The sequence below is a fragment of the Coregonus clupeaformis genome, chromosome 21 (assembly GCF_020615455.1).
Source record: "Coregonus clupeaformis isolate EN_2021a chromosome 21, ASM2061545v1, whole genome shotgun sequence".
In the NCBI taxonomy this organism is placed as follows: domain Eukaryota; kingdom Metazoa; phylum Chordata; class Actinopteri; order Salmoniformes; family Salmonidae; genus Coregonus; species Coregonus clupeaformis.
In genome coordinates, this window is record NC_059212.1 from 17330993 (window position 1) to 17350927 (window position 19935).

Genomic DNA, 19935 nt, shown 5'->3' on the forward strand with positions numbered 1-19935 from the left:
GCGTCACGTCTAGAGGAAACCAGGCTCCATCCCTACGGTGATGCATGGTGTTGGCAGCATCATGCTGTGGGGATGTTTTTCAGCGGCAGGGACTGGGAGACTAGTCAGGATCGAGGGAAAGATGAACAGAGCAAAGTATAGAGAGATCCTTGATGAAAACCTGCTCCAGAGCGCTCAGGACCTCAGACTGGGGCGAAGGTTCACCTTCCAACAGAACAACGACCCTAAGCACACAGCCAAGACAAAGCAGGAGTGGCTTCGGGACAAGTCTCTGAATGTCCTTGAGTGGCCCAGCAAGATCCCAGACTTGAACCCGATCGAACATCTCTGGAGAGACCTGAAAATAGCTGTGCAGCAACGCTCCCCATCCAACCTGACAGAGCTTGAGAGGATCTACAGAGAAGAATGTGAGAAACTCCCCAAATACAGGTGTGCCAAGCTTGTAGCGTCATACCCAAGAAGGCTCGAGGCTGTAATCGCTGCCAAAGGTGCTTCAACAAAGTACTGAGTAAAGGGTCTGAATACTTATGTAAATATAATATTTCCGTTTTTAAAAGGAAAACTGTTTTTGCTTTGTCATTATGGGGTATTGTGTGTAGATTGATGAGGGAATAAAACAATTTAATCAATTTTAGAATAAGGCTGTAACGTAACAAAATGTGGAAAAAGTCAAGGGGTCGGAACACTTTCCGAATGCACTGTAAATCAGGATGATCTTGAATAATGATACAGTGTATAGTTATGTGTAGCATATTTGACAAGTCTTTATTGAGATGATAAAAATGGATTATCAAGCAAATTCAGTTTTTAGTGATTTCTGTCAGTTAAGGAAATGAGTTTGCCCCTGTTTTTGTAAAGCATGTTGGAGGTGGGGGTTGATGAGAATAGACTGAGCAGTTATTGATTAAGTTGTGTGATTCAGTTCTTGACATGACATCTGTTTGACCAACTGCCAAGTGTGTCAAAGGGGAGCAGTGTTATTGTGAGTAGCCTAAATTACCATGATTGCTTAGGGAATGTAACCTAGGCTAGCACTAGGGGGTTGAAGAAAATAGTAAACCTCTTAATTGAAGAAAATAGTCAACATCTTAAGGTTGGGCTAAGGGCTCTCTGATGCATTCTCTCAGTCATTCATTGCCTTTATTCACTCAGTATTTGAGAGCCATTTTGAAAGATCAATAAAATAACAGAATAGGATTGACTAAATGTAAAATATAACCAGTATCAGAAGGCCTACTCTTATATAGAACAGGTGCTTACTTGCAGGGTCAAAGTGGTAGCTTTGATCAGATCAGATGATATAGGTGGTTCATGGCCACCAGAGGCTCCAGTTGCTCCATGGTTTGATTTAGAAGAAGCAGTCACAGACATATTTCTGGTAGTGCCCAATTCTGAGTGGACAGAAGTTGAGATGTATATAGAAATATTGAATTCTAAACAATGCTTCATCTGAAAGGTATTTGGCAAAATAAGCCTAATGTAGGCTATTATATCAAAGACTTACAAAGTTTGTTGCACTTTCTGAATTAGTCTAATCGTTTTCAGTAGTCTATAGCATTTATGGATTGACAACCATAAAGGCACTTCTTTCATATGATAACTAATTTCACTGTTTCTGAACCATGTCCATTTTAGAAAACGAAATGTGAGAATGTAGGCTATTTGTTCAGGCTGACATGCAGGCTACATGTTTCAGTGTATAAAAACATAATTTATTGAGGCAACACTATGTTCATCCAAGAAAATATAACAGTCAGTTCACATTTGCACATAACAATCATAAACAGTTTTTTCTCAAATGATTAGAAATAAATTCTTCACAGATTGTTCACACTATCCTAGACGACTAATTTCGAATGGTTCATGATAGGAGGAATACATCATAGAATAAATAAGAATATAAATGTATGGGTCCAGTGCACAAAGGTATTTTCATCTTTAAGAGCATTCATTTGTGTCTTTGAATTTGACAAATAAAAACGACTCGTCTCAGCTTTGCGACATTCCAAGAGGATGAAAGGAGTTTCTGTCCAGCAGCAATGTCCCTATGTGGTATAGAATGTCTGAGTACCAGTGTATTCCATCTCTCTGACGTATGTCCTCGCGCTTTTTGACTAGACCTGTTAAAGACATCAACGCGTGCCCCAACCTGACTGGCGCAAAGGCCCAGTGCGCCCATTTGTGGTCCTCGATTACCGCGTAACAGCTCGCCAAAACATGGTCAACTATGATGGTTCCTTGTGAGGTTACTGGGGCATAAGATCCCTCGTATTCCTCCACGTAAATCCTTTCCACAGTGACTGCCTTCAGGTGGTCTAGGGCCTCGTCCACCACAAACACCTGTTGCCCAGGTTTTACATTACTGGCAAACACTGCAGTCATATCGTCATCCGTAACGTTATTGGTGATGAAGACAAGGTGAGCCGGCGTCAGTCTTAACTTTCGGTTGGGCTTCTCAGTTTCAAAAACATAAAATTCTCGTCTTGACACTGGATCTCGGTCCAAAAACATGAGGAAATCGCTGGACACAATATGTCCTTCTTTGTCTGCTGCTAACACCTTGTCGCCCACCTCCAGTTCTTTTACCAGCTTGCTTCGACCATCCTCGAGGAGAACTGAGGCGGATCCAGGGAAGCAGCCACCCGACTTTGCAGCAACTGAATTTTCTTGAGAAAAGCAGACAATAAAGAGTTAATAAAGAATTAGGACCAAGTCACTATTGCCATACAATTCTAAAAGTTAACTGAAAGACCTGGACAAATATAGGGCCTACTACTCTAACAAATGGGGTAGGAGAGTTGACATTGCAACATGGGTCACAGGCATTGTCTTATAACTGTGTAATAACAAGGGACGGCAATAGGCCTATCGAACAAACCCTATCAAATAAATGGTTTTCTTGACATAGCAGCGTGCGTAATAAACAGTTCATGAACGGTTGAGGAAGTCTATTTATTTTTTATTTTTTTTACATTTGACATTTACATACAACTATATTATTATTATTATTATTATTATTATTAATAATTGTTCGTTCGTTGTGTTTACCTGCTTTCACAGAACAATGAATATGGGCTTTGGATTCATAATTGACCCAGTCGAATCCTGCCTCCACCGCGAGCCTGGATAGCATTCCATATTTGCTCTTATCTCTGTCAGAGGTGGTGATATCCACAGCCCTTCCTTCATAGTGTAAAGAGTCTTCGAAATGGTGTCCATCCTCGTCCCAGCCTTCTGTCACGCGCAGCTTCACTCCCGGCCACTGATTCATGACTGAAATAGCCAAAGAGTTCAGTTTGTCCTTACATCTCTGAAAAGGAGAAATAGATAATTGAGATGTCAGGAAACACAAGGGGTTAAATAGGGGGGTTACACACACACACACACACACACACACACACACACACACACACACACACACACACACACACACACGCACACGCACACGCACACGCACACGCACACACACACACACACACACACACACACACACACACACACACACACACACACACACACACACAAACACAAACACACACATTCATACATACATACATACATACATACATACATACATACATACACACACAGTATATGTATATAGCATGCACAACTAAAGACAGGGGCAAGACAGAGCTTTATTGATTGTATATTGACGCATCTGTTCCAATATATTTTTTTATTAATGTACATTTTTCAATTTGAAAAGAAACGAATAAACATTTTAGAAATGTTATAGATGGTTATGGCTTATCGAGTGACGCTTCGAATCTAAATTAATTCATTATCAGTAGTCTATCTCTCTCTCCCTCTCTCGCTCTCTGCGCGGGGGAGTAGTCTATAATACAAGTTTATCGTAGCCTAACATTAACTGTCTAGAACCAGCCCCTTTAATAAGTGGCAGCAGTCGTGCATCCATAACGACATGTCTTAATTTTCATGCTCCGATAAGCCCAACTGGAGACATAGGGTAGAACTGTCCATAGACAAAAATAGTCCGATATGGTGCACAGTTTGTTTGAAATGGTTTCAAATCTATATTATACGTAGATATGCATAGTAACCATAAAGGTAATTCATAAATATTTAACAACTGTCACTTCAAATTGAGCTGTCATTCATTGTTCTCGTGCCAAATGATCATTCAGGACCCACAAGATACATCTTCATGCGCTTTCTCACTATAGCCTACCTGTGTCATAAGTCTGTCAGCATTAGTGTTTTCCTCATCTTTGAAAATAATGTCAGGATTGTAGTTTGGTGTCAGGTCTTTAAATCTTTCAGAGTTCCTTGTGATCTTCCCTTCGTATTTGCCACTGGCCCCAAGGGTCTTCTCCGCCACGTTGGGAATGAACTGCTTGTAAGCCAAAGGCTTCAGTTTTTTCGGATGTCTTTGTTTTCCATATCCCTTGCCTGGACCACAGGCCAACCCAGCGGATGCTAGAAACAGACAGATGAAGCCCACGAGCGCAATTCTTATCAGTATAAGCATCACGTCCATTGGATTAATTGTATTGAGGTCCCTGTTGTGTAGGCTGGCTATATCCTCTCGCTTATCTCGCAGTCTCTCACACTCTACCCTGTATCAGTGTCCTCGTTTCTCTCTCTCTACTCTAGGAGGCTATCAAACGACCGCTACCGAAGCAGGTGTCGTAATGACAGTTTGATGTCGCTGCCCTCAGAGCACATTGGAGCTGTGTTACTGCTGCTGCTTCAGAAAACCAGTCCAGACGCATATGAATGGGTTTGCTCCATTCTGTTATATACTAGTGCTCTATATAAATGATAGCTCATCAATGTATGTGAAATAAAGAACGTGATTGGCTCCACTTGACAAACCGTTTTTGCTCCATGCTATTCAAATAGCAGGTTTGACAGTGTCAATAGGTCACTTATTAACAGTAATTCCTAAAACTTTTACTTACTTTCTTTTTGAGAAATGTATATTTCAATAGTGCATTTTTCAGTAATCATAAGAAGTGGTATGCAGTCTAATCAAAGAAAAAATATGTTTTAGTGCTGGTCTGGAATAAATGTCTGCATACCCTTTAGCTCTCCAGGACCAAGGTTGATGACCACACCATTTAAAACACATGAATTGTAGACATAATGGTCTGGATAGTAATTTCTATGCAGGTTAGTTGCACCAAGATGGTATGCAGGTCACAATATATTAAACTAAGGAGGGTGTGAAGTGAGGGAGACAGTAAGAGGATGCGTCCCAAAAGGCACCCTATTCCCTATATAGTGCACTACTTTTGACCACATAGCCCTGGTCAAAAGTAGTGCATTATATATGGAATAGGGTGCCATTTGGGACGTAGACAGAATGTTCCTCAACGTGGATTAACATGTAGGAGAGTTGTCAGAGAGAGAGTTTATTTCTCTGCTGCTGGACTACTGTGCCTATGACCACCAGTCTTCTCATGGCAAGCATCTGTAGCCTAGGGCCAGCTGAACTTTATGGGTCAGCAACTGCCCTTCCACCAATGATATCTGCTAATTGCAGTGTGACAGTAGAATAAGTGAATGTGATTTCTATGATCAGCTCTATGTGGTTGACATTTTAGAAGTGTTCTTGCCCCCAAGTTGTAGTGTGTACAATAATAAGCCCCACATACATTTCTCATCTGTCGTGGATTTGTTGAACAGTATAGTTTTTGCCCCTTGTCCCATTGCTGACGTTGCTTGGTTGTGGTTTGCATTGGTTGCTGAAAAATGGCATGAAAGTGAGCAAAAACTCACCCACTTGTCACATTACAGAGCAAGACCCTCACAGGAACTGCGCTCAATATACAGACATGTGTTCATGACTAGTACAAAATGTGGTTTAGCAGTGCAAATCAGGAAATGGCCACAAGGTGAATACAGTAGGCTGCATGTTAATGCCATAGAGTTGTACAGGTAGGCCTACTTTTATTAATAAAAAAACTATCCAATAGCAGCGAGGCATTGCATTACCGAAACACACAATATATAACAAGCTGTAATATCTCAGTATCTCTCAATTACATGGTGTTTATGTTTTATTCAAGTGGCAAGGACATAATTTGAGGCAATTAAGAGGCAGAACTCAGGAATGAATTGTTAAAATGTTCGGATTAGAATTAACATTGAGATCCTAATCCTGATCCTCAAACTATGTTAAGAGTCTTAGAAGGACTCAAAATACTCAAACCGTAATATTTTCAAATGGGGACACTCTTTGGTATACTGGTGGTGGTACATAAAAACACATGGGACAAAGGTTAAAGAAAATAAATGTAAGAATTGAGTGCAAGGATGTCAAGCATTCTAGGTTGGATTCTGCCTATGGAATCAATAGAATGGTTGGAAACATTTCCCTTATAATATGACATCCTACAGACACATACAGTTTCTTGGTCATTCGAACAAAAAAAACCTACCAAGTCTACCTTGTAATAGGCTTTTAGCATGAGGTAAGTCATACTGCATTCTTGTCGCCACTGTTGGCACTCTTAAAAAACAGATGACATCAATCTCGATTAAAGATTGATAAATAAACAAAAGAGATAGTCCAATTTGCAGATCGAATATTTACTGAGTAAGTGTGTGATTGAAAGACTCTGTTTGCTGCAGAGCCAGACTTCACCTCAAATCCAAGTGTACCTCAGGAGGACACAGAATTCAGTCAACCCACCAATTAAGTTTAGCTTCATATGACAAAACAGAATATTACAGACACAAGAAAAGATACACTGAGTGTACAAAACATGAAAAACACCTTCCTAATATTGCGTCGCAATCCCTTTTGCCCTCAGAACTGCCTCAATTTGTCGGAGCATGGACTCTACACGGTGTCGAAAGCGTTCCACAGGGATGCTGGCCCATGTTGACTCCAATGCTTCCCATAGTTGTGTCAAATTGGCTGGATGTCCTTTGGGTGGTGGACCATTCTTGATACACACAGGAAACTGTTGAGCATGAAAAACCCTACAGCGTTGCAGTTCTTGACACAAACCAGTGTGCCTGGCACCTACTACCATACCCTGTTCAAAGGCACTTCAATCTTTTGTCTTGCCCATTTACCGTCTGAATGGCACACATACACAATCCATGTCACAATTGTCTCAAGGCTTAAAAATACTTATTTGACCTGCCTCCTCCCCTTCATCTACATTGATTGAAGTGGATTTAACAAGTGACATCAATAAGGGATCATAGCTTTCACCTGGATTCACCTGGTAAGTTTATGTCATGGAGAGAGCAGGTGTTCATAATGTTTTGTACACTCAGTGTAATCCCTTATGTACATTGCTCTAAAGACTGGATTACATTTTCAATGTAACCATGGGCCTAAAAATTGAAATATGAAAGACTGTGATTGACATACTGTAGGTCTACTACAGTAGATTGGTCTGTACTGTAGTTGGTTTGTTGGCAGAAGAGACATACAAGACCCACATAGATGTGGGTTCTCCAAAGCTGCTCCAACTGGGTAAAAATACAATTTAGGAACAGACTACAACCCAAATGGAACTACTACAGATGTCGGATCTTAATTTGAGCCAGTTTGCTACAGCAGGAAAATAATCCTGCAGCAACAGGACATTTGAATTATTATGTGGATTATAATTCATGGACATTTTTGTAGGGTTGATGCATTTTTCGTATGGGAAAATCAAGTCTGAAATTTCAAAGTGGAAATTACAACTTCAGAAGCCTTTGCAACCCTCAAATACACTACTACGTTGCAGGAAAATTCTCCTGCAACAGGGTGATCAAATTAAGATCCTACATCTGTACATAATTGTCCAGTCCTTTGAATAGCATCGAAGCAGAATATCTGTATATGCAGTGCTCCTTTCCATTGATGCTGGTCACATGTATCCATCATGGACCAGAATGAAAATGAACACCTCCAGTTTAACAGAATGAGTGCACACCATGCAACACCACAGACAGAACAATGATGTTCAACAGCCACAACAATCTGTGAAATTACAAAAGTATCCTTAAAATTTCCTGGCAATTTATCAGCGATCAACTGATCATGTTTTGAAACTACTTCATCCTTTCTTTTAGTTAAGGGTAGAATTCCACAGTGTCTGTAACCCTTATTAGCAGGTCAAAAATGTTAAGCTGTTTCCATGTTGTTTTTTCCTTCCTTCAGCATAATCCTGTATCCAAATGAAAGTGCAAGTGCTTGAATATGTTCAATAACCAAAATACATTATTCTGCATTGGTAGATTGACACTAGCATCTCCAGCCTCGAACATCTAATTAACCATTTCTCCATATCTAGTTGACTATTATCTCTAATTTTCACGTAAGTGCTAAATTGCCCACAGGGAGACAGAAAGGTTAAGCTGCTGCAAACATGTAGAGCCTTTTTGCTAGGCAATAAAAAAGGCTTAGAGACCATTTGTGTCAACTGGAAATCCCAGACGTTCTTTTCAATTAGCAGAACAACATGTGAGTGAATGGTCTTCCTGAGGTCAGTCTACATATGTCCTGTCCTGGGGGAGTCCTAAAGGGCACCTTATTCCCTAGCAGTGCACTATAAAGGGAATGGGGTGCCATTTGGTATGTAACCGGGTCACATGTGATGTCTGTGGTGGCTCTTGGTGGAAAAACATCCTTCTCTTGTCCATTATTTTACAATCTCATTACTTAGCAGGATAATAAGAATTGTTCCAAATTTATGGTAAACTCTTTGAGTGACACACCATTGTGTTTTTTTTTTAGGCCTTATTGACTTACAGGTAGGTAATTTGGACATTTCTTTGTACGGTGGTATTTGTAAAGAGATCCTTCTCACTCAGGTCTCAACCCACTGGGCACAGACGTCAATTCAACATCTATTCCACGTTGGTTCAACTTGATTTCATTGAAATGACGTGGAAACAATGTTGATTTCAACCAGTGTGTGCCCAGTGGGAATAGTCATTAGTTGTTCTGGATGCATATCAACTGCTTCTATATCCTCTCCGGCTATTCCTTTCTCATTTCATCCTCATGTTGTCCTTTTCCGAGCAAATGAATCTTCAGAACCATTCATCCAAGCCAACTGCAATTAAGAGAGGAGACACTGAAGTACTATTTTCATCAATCAGAACTTGGGTCTGTGGTTAGATCGAACAGTCTATTGCTATAGCAACCACACTTTGCCATGGAGGAAAGTGGCAGGCAATTCCGCAAGGTGAAGGAAAAGACCATTGTGATGTGGGTAGGATAGACAGAATCAATAAGGCAAAGGATAATGAAGATTAACTGTGACTTCAGCCTTCCTCTGAAAGATGTCTTGCACCTGAACCACAGATAAGGCAAATAGAAAGTGTATGTTCAGTTGGCCTATAGTCTAGGTCAGTGGTTCCCAACAAGGGGTGCTAGGACCCCTTGGGGTACTTGGCCTATCCATAGGGGGTACTTGAGAAGACTCATGAGACCATAGACCTACTGGTAAAATGTACATGAGGGGGTACTTCAAGGGTACTCCAGGAAGAGCAACATTTAGTTGGTGGTAGAGTAACCGAAAAGGTTGGGAACCACTGGTCTGGGAAGAGCCTCTAAAAAACAACTAATCCCTTTGAAAACGGCCTATGTGGCATCGATACGAGTCAGAACCATTTATTTTAGTGTCAAAATTGACACAAAGTAGTCAAAGTGTGATGTCAAAGTGGGACAAAAATTCTAACATAACAAAATGAAAATAAAACACTAATATATCTTGATTAGAGTCAATACATGTTAGAATCAGCTTTGGCACCGATTACAGCTGTGAGTCTCTAAGAGCTTTGCACACCTGGATTGTAAAAATGTTGCCCATTATTTTTGTTTAAAATATTAAAGCTCTGTCAAATTGGTTATTGATCATTGCTAAACAGCCATTTTCAAGACTTGCCATAGATTTTCAAGCCGATTTAAGTCAAAACTGTAACTAGGGCACTTAGGAACATTAATTGTCGTCTTGGTAAGGAACTCCAGTGTATATTTGGCCTTGTATTTTAAGTAATTGTCCTGCTGAAAGGTGAATTTGTCTCCCAGTGTCTGTTGGAAAGCAGACTGAACCAAGTTTTCCTCTAGGATTTTGCCTGTGCTTAGCTTTATTGCTTTTTATCCTAAAAAACTCCCTAGTCCTTGCCGATGACAAGAATACCCATAACATAACATGATGCAGCCACCACCATGCTTGAGAATATGAAGAGTGGTACTCAGTGATGTGTTGTGCTGGATTTGCCCCAAACATAACGCCTTGTATTCAGGACAAAAAGTTCATTTCTTTGCCACATTTTTTGCAGTATTACTTTAGTGCCTTATTGCAAACAGGACGCATGTTTTGGAATATTTTGTTATTCTGTATGGGATTCCGTCTTTTCACTCTGTCATTTATGTTAGTATTGTGGAGTAACTACAATATTGTTGATCCATCCTCAGTTATTTCCTATCATAGCCATTAAACTCTGTAACTGTTTTAAAATCACCATTGGCCTCATGGGTGAAATCACTGAGTGGTTTCCTTCCTCTCCGGCAACTGAGTTAGGAAGGGTGCCTGTATCTTTGTAGGTACTGGGTGTATTGATACACCATCCAAAGTCTAATTAATAACTGCACCATGCTCAAAGGGATATTCAGTGTCTGCTTTTTTTCTACCAATAGGTGCCCTTCTTTGCGAACCATTGGAAAACCTCTCTGGTCTTTGTGGTTGAATCTGTGCTTGAAATTCACTGCTCGACTAAGGGACCTACAGATAATTGTACAGTGGGGAAAAAAAGTATTTAGTCAGCCACCAATTGTGCAAGTTCTCCCACTTAAAAAGTTGAGAGAGGCCTGTAATTTTCATCATAGGTACACGTCAACTATGACAGACAAATTGAGGAAAAAAAATCCAGAAAATCACATTGTAGGATTTTTAATGAATTGATTTGCAAATTATGGTGGAAAATAAGTATTTGGTCACCTACAAACAAACAAGATTTCTGGCTCTCACAGACCTGTAACTTCTTTTTAAGAGGCTCCTCTGTCCTCCACTCGTTATCTGTATTAATGGCACCTGTTTGAACTTGTTATCAGTATAAAAGACACCTGTCCACAACCTCAAACAGTCACACTCCAAACTCCACTATGGCCAAGACCAAAGAGCTGTCAAAGGACACCAGAAACAAAATTGTAGACCTTCACCAGGCTGGGAAGACTGAATCTGCAATAGGTAAGCAGCTTGGTTTGAAGAAATCAACTGTGGGAGCAATTATTAGGAAATGGAAGACATACAAGACCACTGATAATCTCCCTCGATCTGGGGCTCCACGCAAGATCTCACCCCGTGGGGTCAAAATGATCACAAGAACGGTGAGCAAAAATCCCAGAACCACACGGGGGGACCTAGTGAATGACCTGCAGAGAGCTGGGACCAAAGTAACAAAGCCTACCATCAGTAACACACTACGCCGCCAGGGACTCAAATCCTGCAGTGCCAGACGTGTCCCCCTGCTTAAGCCAGTACATGTCCAGGCCCGTCTGAAGTTTGCTAGAGTGCATTTGGATGATCCAGAAGAGGGTTGGGAGAATGTCATATGGTCCGATGAAACCAAAATAGAACTTTTTGGTAAAAACTCAACTCGTCGTGTTTGGAGGACAAAGAATGCTGAGTTGCATCCAAAGAACACCATACCTACTGTGAAGCATGGGGGTGGAAACATCATGCTTTCTGCAAAGGGACCAGGACGACTGATCCGTGTAAAGGAAAGAATGAATGGGGCTATGTATCGTGAGATTTTGAGTGAAAACCTCCTTCCATCAGCAAGGCATTGAAGATGAAACGTGGCTGGGTCTTTCAGCATGACAATGATCCCAAACACACCGCCCGGGCAACGAAGGAGTGGCTCGTAAGAAGCATTTCAAGGTCCTGGAGTGGCCTAGCCAGTCTCCAGATCTCAACCCCATAGAAAATCTTTGGAGGGAGTTGAAAGTCCGTGTTGCCCAGCGACAGCCCCAAAACATCACTGCTCTAGAGGAGATCTGCATGGAGGAATGGGCCAAAATACCAGCAACAGTGTGTGAAAACCTTGTGAAGACTTACAGAAAACGTTTGACCTGTGTCATTGCCAACAAAGGGTATATAACAAAGTATTGAGAAACTTTTGTTATTGACCAAATACTTATTTTCCACCATAATTTGCAAATAAATTCATTAAAAATCCTACAATGTGATTTTCTGGATTCTTTTTTCTCATTTTGTCTGTCATAGTTGACGTGTACCTATGATGAAAATTACAGGCCTCTCTCATCTTTTTAAGTGGGAGAACTTGCACAATTGGTGGCTGACTAAATACTTTTTTCCCCCACTGTATATGTGGGGTACAGAGATGTGGTAGTCATTTAAAAATCATGTTAAACACTATTATTGCACACATAGTGAGTCCATGCAACTTATGATGTGACTTGTTAAGCACATTTTTACTCCTGAACTTATTTAGGCTTGCCATAACAAAAGGGCTGAATACTTATTGACTCACAACATTTCAGCTTTTCATTTTGTATTAATTTGTAAACATTTCTAAAAACATAATTCCACTTTGACATTATAGGGTATTGCGTGTAGATCAGTAACACAACAAAATGTGGAAAAAGTCAAGGGGTGTGAACACTTTCTGATCAAGAGTGGGTGCGCTCTATTCCTGGCAGGCTGATCAGATCCTGGATCAGATATGCATCTGCCTATAAAGCACTTTGACAGCTAATCTGCCTGCAAGGAGCCTTACCTATAAAACAGCCTACAAGGCAGCATCCTGACTTATCAGCCTCTGAGCCTGAAATTGAATCTGATCAGCCTGTCAGGAATGGAGCTCACCCACTGTACATTTAAATATTATCCACAAAACATGATGTCCCTTATAATTATACACATTTCAGTTTTGCAAGCTAACAAGACTAGCCAAGTTAGCTGTGTTGTTCCTTGCACGCGATTGGCTGTGGTCTTGGGGACAGCCTGGGAGACAGGCTTACCTGTCAGGCATCATTCAGGGCTTAAATGCCCCACGCACGCATTGCGTTCAACGCAGCCACAGGGCTCCTTGATGAGGTGGTTATCGTGCATCTGAACAAATTAATGGATGATGTGTGGTACTTCTGATTATGTCGTGATCCCGACAAAAAAACGTTTGTTATGTCGTGATCACGAGAAAATTATCTTGTGATCTTTACAAAACAACTTTTGTTATGTAGTGATCATGAGATAAATAAGTCGTGATCTCGACATAACGAACATTTCATTATTTATTCATATGTCCTGTCTGCACTTCCGTACAAACCAACCCAGGGCCATTGTCACGACTTCCTCCGAAGCTGCCACCTCTCCTTGTTCGGGCAGGCTTCAGCGTTCGTCATCACCGGCCTTCTAGCCACTGCCGCTCCTCATCTCATCATTCCATTTGTTTTGTCTTGTTTATTACACACACCTGGTTCATATCCCCTCATCAGTACCTGTATAAGTGTTCCCTCTGCCCCCTTGTCTTTGTGTGTGATTTTTTTTTGTGTAGAGTAGTGAAGCTCAGTCCAGCTCCTTGTATTTTGTATCGCCGGGATTTTCCCGTGTGCCTTGTATTTTCCAGTGCGCCTGTTTTGCGCACTGGAGTGTTTTGACGCGTTACTGCGTAACTCTGTGGTTGCGGAATAAAGCCTGTTATTCTGTGATTTACCTTCCTGCGCCTGACTCCTTCAACATCACCTCATCACAGCCATAGAAAAACATGTCACAGTTGGTTGCATAGTGTAACGGTGTCATCGGCCTGAATCTAATCCCATCTGGAGCCAGTTCGTCTTCATCTGTAAAGCATAGAATTAGCTTCCAAACGAGATTACGTTATTTCTCGAGCTATGTTTATAATTGAGGGATGATGACAATCGTTGACCCTGTTTTTCTGTTAGACCAAGTGCATAGTTGGGTGCCAGACTGATCCCCTGATCATGAAGGTATGCTGGTACCTACCAGAAGGAGCAAAGGTGGGTATCATAATATGTCCAGCAATGTGATTGCAATGGTTTAGCGACCTCCAAAAATATTTTTTTCACTGTTCACTTACTATTTTCACAGCTTGTCAGGCAAGACCTCAGAATAAAAGTGTACCCTTGTGACACCTCCTCTGTTGTTGCCAGTCTCCCTTGACTCCTATGAAAAGGACATGCCATCATGAGGCCTCTGATAGTGACCCGAGTTACTGCCCTGATGACACAGACGGCTTCATGAACAATGACAGGTAATGTGTGTTATGTGAAACATAAACAGCTGTATTAAAAAACACCCGGCTTGATAAACTAGTAGGCTAATTCCCCAGCCAAGCAGATACAGCTAGTAGAGTCATTTTGGTTGTGAAGTGCATTAGTAAAAGGTTTGTCCTTTCTTTAGAACTAAATGGAATTTACCACTTGGTTGTCTATAATTTCACCCTTTCATAGGCCCTCCCAGTCAACACCACCTCATAAGACTGCCTGCTGCAGTTGTTCGAGAGATGTCCAGTTTGCAGCCAAACATGCAGCATAGAGAAGACCATCAAGGGGGCCCTCACCAGCATCATGCAGACATGCCCTCGATGTGAGCATTCCTATGAATGGAGCAGTCAGCCACATGTTGGCAAGTATCCGGCCAGCAACCTTCACCTGTCAGCGGCAACAGCTTTCACAGGCTCATCATTTGTACAAATACAGAAGGTAACCCACTTCATTACTTTGATACATTTGATAACCCAATTGTGAAACATCATTTATGTAAACTGACATTGTGTTGCCTATTTTCTACTTCTTAGATGCATATACAGTGCATTCGGAAAGTATTCAGACCCCTTGACTTTTTCCACATTTTGTTATGTTACAGACCTAGTCTAAAATTGATTAAATTATAATTAGTTTTTATTAATCTACTCACAATACCCCATAATGACAAAGCGAAAACAGGTTTTTAGAAATGTTTGCAAATGTATAAAAAATCTAAACAGAAATACCTTATTTACATAAGTATTCAGACTCTTTGCTATGAGACTAGAAATTGAGCTCAGGTGCATCCTGTTTCCATTGATAATCCTTGAGATGTTTCTACAACTTGATTGGAGTCCACCTGTAGTCAATTCAATTGATTGGACATGAGGTCAAAGGAATTGTCCGTAGAGCTCCGAGACAGGATTGTGTTCAGGCACAGAACTGGGGAAGGGTACCAATAAATTTCTGCAGCATTGAAGGTCCCCAAGAACACAGTGGCCTCCATCATTCTTAAATGGAAGAAGTTTGGAACCACCAAGACTCTTCCTAGAGCTGGCCGCCCGGCCAAACTGAGCAATCCGGGGAGAAGGGCCTTGGTCAGGGAGGTGACCAACAACCCGATGGTCACACTGACAGAGCTCCAGAGTTCCTCTGTGGAGATGGGAGAACATTCCAGAAGGACAACCATCAGCACTCCACCAATCAGGCCTTTATGGTAAAGTGGCCATGACAGCCTGCTTGGAGTTTGCCAAAAGGCACCTAAAGGAATCTCAGACCATCAGAAACAAGATGATCTGCTGATGAAACCAAGATTTAACTCTTTGGCCTGAATGCCAAGTGTCACGTCTAGAGGAAACGTGGCACCATCCCTACGGTAAAGCATGGTGGTGGCAGCATCATGCTGTGGGGATGTTTTTGAGCAGCAGGGACTTGGAGACTAGTCAAGATTGAGGGAAAGATTAATGGAGCAAAGTACAGAGAGATCCTTGATAAAAACCTGCTCCAAAGTGCTCAGGACCTCAGACTGGGGTGAAAGTTCACCTTCCAACAGGGCAACGACCCTAAGCACACAGCCAAGACAATGCAGGAGTGGCTTTGGGACAAGTGTCTGAATGTCCTTGAGTGGCCAAGCCAGAGCCCGGACTTTAACCCGATCGAACATCTCTGGAGAGACCTGAAAATAGCTGTGCAGCAACGCTCCCCATCCAACCTGACAGAGCTTGAGAGGATCTGTAGAGAAGAATGTGAGAAACTCCTCAAATACAGGTGTGCCAAGCTTGTAGCGTCATACCCAAGAAGACTCGAGGCTGTAATCGCTGCCAAAGGTGCTTCAACAAAGTACGGAGTAAAGGGTCTGAATACTTATATAAATGTGATGTTTCTGTTTTTTTCTAAAAACCTGTTTTTGCTTTGTCATTATGGCGTAATGTGTGTTGATTGATGATGGAAAAAAACAATTTAATCAATTTTAGAATAAGGCTGTAACATAACAAAATGTGGAAAAAGTCAAGGGGTCTGAATACTTTCTGAATGCACTTAAATGTCCAGGGCATAACCTAGCCTGGTGGAACCAGCCTGATCACTGTGTTCACCGTTCTATTTCACTTCACATTTTATGATATCTGAAGTGACATAGAAAGGTGAACGCAGCGATCAGGTTGGTTCCACCAGGCTAATCATAACCACCATTGATAATGTAATCAGTGCTCTCTGTGTGTGTGTGTGTGTGTGTGTGTGTGTGTGTGTGTGTGTGTGTGTGTGTGTGTATGTGTGTGTTTGTTTGTGTGTGACCGACCAGTATCTTTGATGAGGGGCCAGGAGCTGATCTACGCTGCTATGCCCATCAATGGAGCTCTGGCAAAGACCTTACCTCCAGCCTAACCTCTTGCCTGCTCACCAACGGTCTTAATTTTTGGTCTTTATTTTAAGGCATAAGGTTATCAGTGTGGTTAAGGCTAGGGTTAAGGTTAGGTTTAAATCACATTTTAAGATGAGAAATTGAAGAAATAGGCAGGGTTTATGACTTTGTGGCTGTTGTAACTAGTGCCGAACCTCCAAAATGGCCCCTGGCCAAAGCCAGACAACGCATTTTCCTTCATATCTGCTGAACTAAACATGATAACACAGGCTATGTTTGATGGTCAAGGATTACAATGTTGCCAAGTACAACATCATAAACAGATATTATATAATGGTGAATGTGGGTAAGCCATAGGTGAAGAAATCCAATTAAATTGCTGTTTCTGACAACGTACACAATAGAATATATATATATTTTTTACATAATGCTGGAAAGTGAATCTCAATTTGGGGGTAATGCCATCAACCATTTTTTAATCAACCATTTTTTATTCTGCATCATCGAAAATGTACGGAGTCAGTCATTGACACCAAGCTAAGGCAGGAGCAAGCAGGATTCTGAACGGGACAAGGATGGTCCCCCGCACTTCCCCATTCTCACTTCATAGATTTCAAGGCTTTTGGTAGTATACATGGTGACACTCTCTTGAAGATCATGAGAGCCGATTGAATATATACTATTCAAGGTATACTATTCAAGATTGTTACAATCATAGGGACATCTTACGACCACTTTGAATGCAGTGTCATTATGGACAAGTCTGAGTGGTTCACTGTGGAGTCTGGAGTGAGACAGGGTTCCTTCATCCCTCAGATCCTCTTCTTTATTACCATTGACTGGATCATGACCAAAACCACACCATACAAACCCAGAGGTATTCAGTGGACCCTGTACTCCCATCTGGAAAATCTCTAAAACCTCACATTGTGCATTTTCCCAACTCATCCCATCTGGAGGTCTGAGCAGAGCAGCCTCTAAACAAATATCCACCTATACAACAGCAATGTCAAATTGGTTTTATTGTATGGTTTGGGTAGTTGGAGTGTTGTCAAGAACGACAAGAGACGGGTGGAGTCTTTCAGCAGTGGAGGCCTCAGGAGAATCTGCTGCCTCTTCTGGCCGAACAAAATACACAACAGTGAGCAGGACAAGAACACTGTTTGTCAAAATGTCACACAACACATCAAGAGAAGCTGACTGACGTCTTGGGCACATTCTAAGAATGCCCAGATATAGACTAATTCTGGTCTTATGTCCCAATGGGGATGACGTGGATTGAGTAAGTATATAGAACATTAGATCTTTGTCCGCATATATGGACAACTCTCAGGCTAGGGTCTTGTACACTCTGATCTACTATGATCCTGTTGGTCATCCATGCCATGAGCTTATTATGATTTGTCTTGCCTGAACAACTGTCTGGTGGTCACATATACTCAGCTTGTTACTCCAACCTCCTACTCTGTACAGCTAAAGAAGGTTCCTTCCATCTTTTCTTTATTGTTCCTTGCCACATAACTGCTGCTTGCGGGTCTAGGCCGAGTTGTTGTTAAGCACTCCGTGACAATCGTTGTTGTGAAAAGCGCTATATAAATAACATTTGTATTCATTGATTTTGATTGTATGAAATGTGTTCAGTGTTAGAGAAAATTGTTTTTCATAAAGTGTATTGCGCTTTTCACTATCAATACAAAAATATCAATCGTTCAGATTTACCACCACTCAGACCTACTTCCGCCCCCATCCAAAAGTATACAAAATCATTGAAAAGACGCTAGTAAGCTTGACAAGAACCATAATGATGAGCAACCTATTAAAATGGGCCAACGTTGGCACAAGTTCCTCACATTCACACACCCAAAACTCACAGCCACAGGATTTTTGCTCAGCTATAGTATAGCAAGTATTCCACACCTCGTTCCTCTGTTGAGTCTTGTCTCATGTTCTAGAGCGGGAAATATAATGCTTCCACCAAAGTAAAACAATTTAGACAGAAAAAACCCTTCAGCAAACCTTTTCTCCTTTTTGACTGACACCTGTGGTCATGGACCTTCCATGACGTAATGGTAGATGTATTGTATGAGAAGACGTATTGTCCTAACGACTTTACTGTTGCGGTTCTCTTTAACAAGTGATGTATTATGCTCAGATCCTTGTCTTTTAGGAAGAATAGAAATAGGAGGAAAGTGAAGATTGTTATAATAAATCCTCCACACAAAGCTCATTCATGGGGTAATTTTATTTCCCCTTTACTGTAGATATCTAGTTAAGTCGGCCACATTCTCTAGTGCTGAAGGGGAGAAAAGGTCACCATAGGTTCCAGATTGTTCTTGATAAGCCTTTTGCAACAGTTACAAGGCAACTAAGGCAATCATTTTGCAAATCCACAACAGGGTTTGTTGGATAAGCAGTGTATTCACATTTGTAAAAATCTTTGTCTTTACTGGTAAATGTGATAACCCAACCCGACAACCACATAAATTGATGACCTATTTAGTCTAGATGCTAACGTTAAGGAAACATCTGAGTTAACTTTTGGAAATTTGAAATCACTAGAAATGTGGTTAAAATTGTGTTTGTGTAGAGTTTTCTAACATGGAGCTACAGTATAAAATGACTCTCATCCTCTTTTACAATGCAAGCAACTACTAGACAATGTCATTACGAAAAACAAAAACAACGCAGTTTTACAAACATTCAAATAAAATATGTAATCCTGTTTCGGTCAAAACCACTCTCATCAGGGGGGAATTTATGGAACTTTAAATGGCCCATTAGAGAGAACAACATGGAGTGTCAGCAATGAACGACTAACAAAAGAGGATTTTATGGGAAATGTGTACAGGAATTAGCAATAATTCTTGCCACTAATCTTTTTCCCAGCCACCATTCAATGGATCAGCATATGAACCTCATAACCTTTCACGTTGACATCATCACCACAAACATTCAGCAACCAGTGTTAAAATCGATCAGTTCTACCAACAAATGGACAATTCAATCATATTTGTATAGATTGCCATGCTTTTGTCAATCGTAAGTGGATTCTTGTGTTTGTTACAAGTAAGAATATGTGGTGTGAGGTGCCTTTGCTACACTTCAGCAGCAAACATGCCTCACTAGACATGTGCATAATGATTGTTTGGTTTGAAAGTGGTATTGGGCTAGTCTGGCTAACACCTAACTATTGAAGTCCTCCTGAATGGCTCTTTGATGTTGTCGGCACAATGCGTTGATAATGAAGGGGGTTTTGCTTTTACTGGTTGGCTATCCTCTGTATCTTTCTCACTCAAACACCCACAGGCACAGCCACACACAGCCCCCGAGCGCCGCCCCCTTCCATTACAAAGGTTGGATTTTA

General features: G+C 41.2%; 1 protein-coding gene across 1 annotated transcript; it reads right to left on the bottom strand.

The window, feature by feature from the left end:
• Positions 1–1715: 1715 nt before the first annotated feature.
• On the bottom strand, positions 1716–4676 carry shhb (sonic hedgehog signaling molecule b). The gene is made up of 3 exons (XM_041841203.1): positions 4193–4676; positions 3049–3310; positions 1716–2666 (listed from the first exon to the last, which is right to left on the bottom strand). Exons 1-3 carry the CDS (start codon positions 4499–4501, stop codon positions 1990–1992), a joined length of 1248 nt encoding a protein of 415 aa, XP_041697137.1. The 5' UTR covers positions 4502–4676; the 3' UTR covers positions 1716–1989.
• Positions 4677–19935: the final 15259 nt, after the last annotated feature.

What these genes read in the sequence shown, in the direction of transcription:
- shhb (XM_041841203.1), bottom strand. Translation starts at nt 4,501, where the DNA reads ATGGACGTGATGCTTATACTGATAAGAATTGCGCTCGTGGGCTTCATC. An exon ending in CTGACAGACTTATGACACAG is followed by an intron (nt 3,311 to 4,192) that starts GTAGGCTATAGT and finishes TCTCCTTTTCAG; the next exon opens with AGATGTAAGGACAAACTGAA. An exon ending in TCATTGTTCTGTGAAAGCAG is followed by an intron (nt 2,667 to 3,048) that starts GTAAACACAACG and finishes GCTTTTCTCAAG; the next exon opens with AAAATTCAGTTGCTGCAAAG.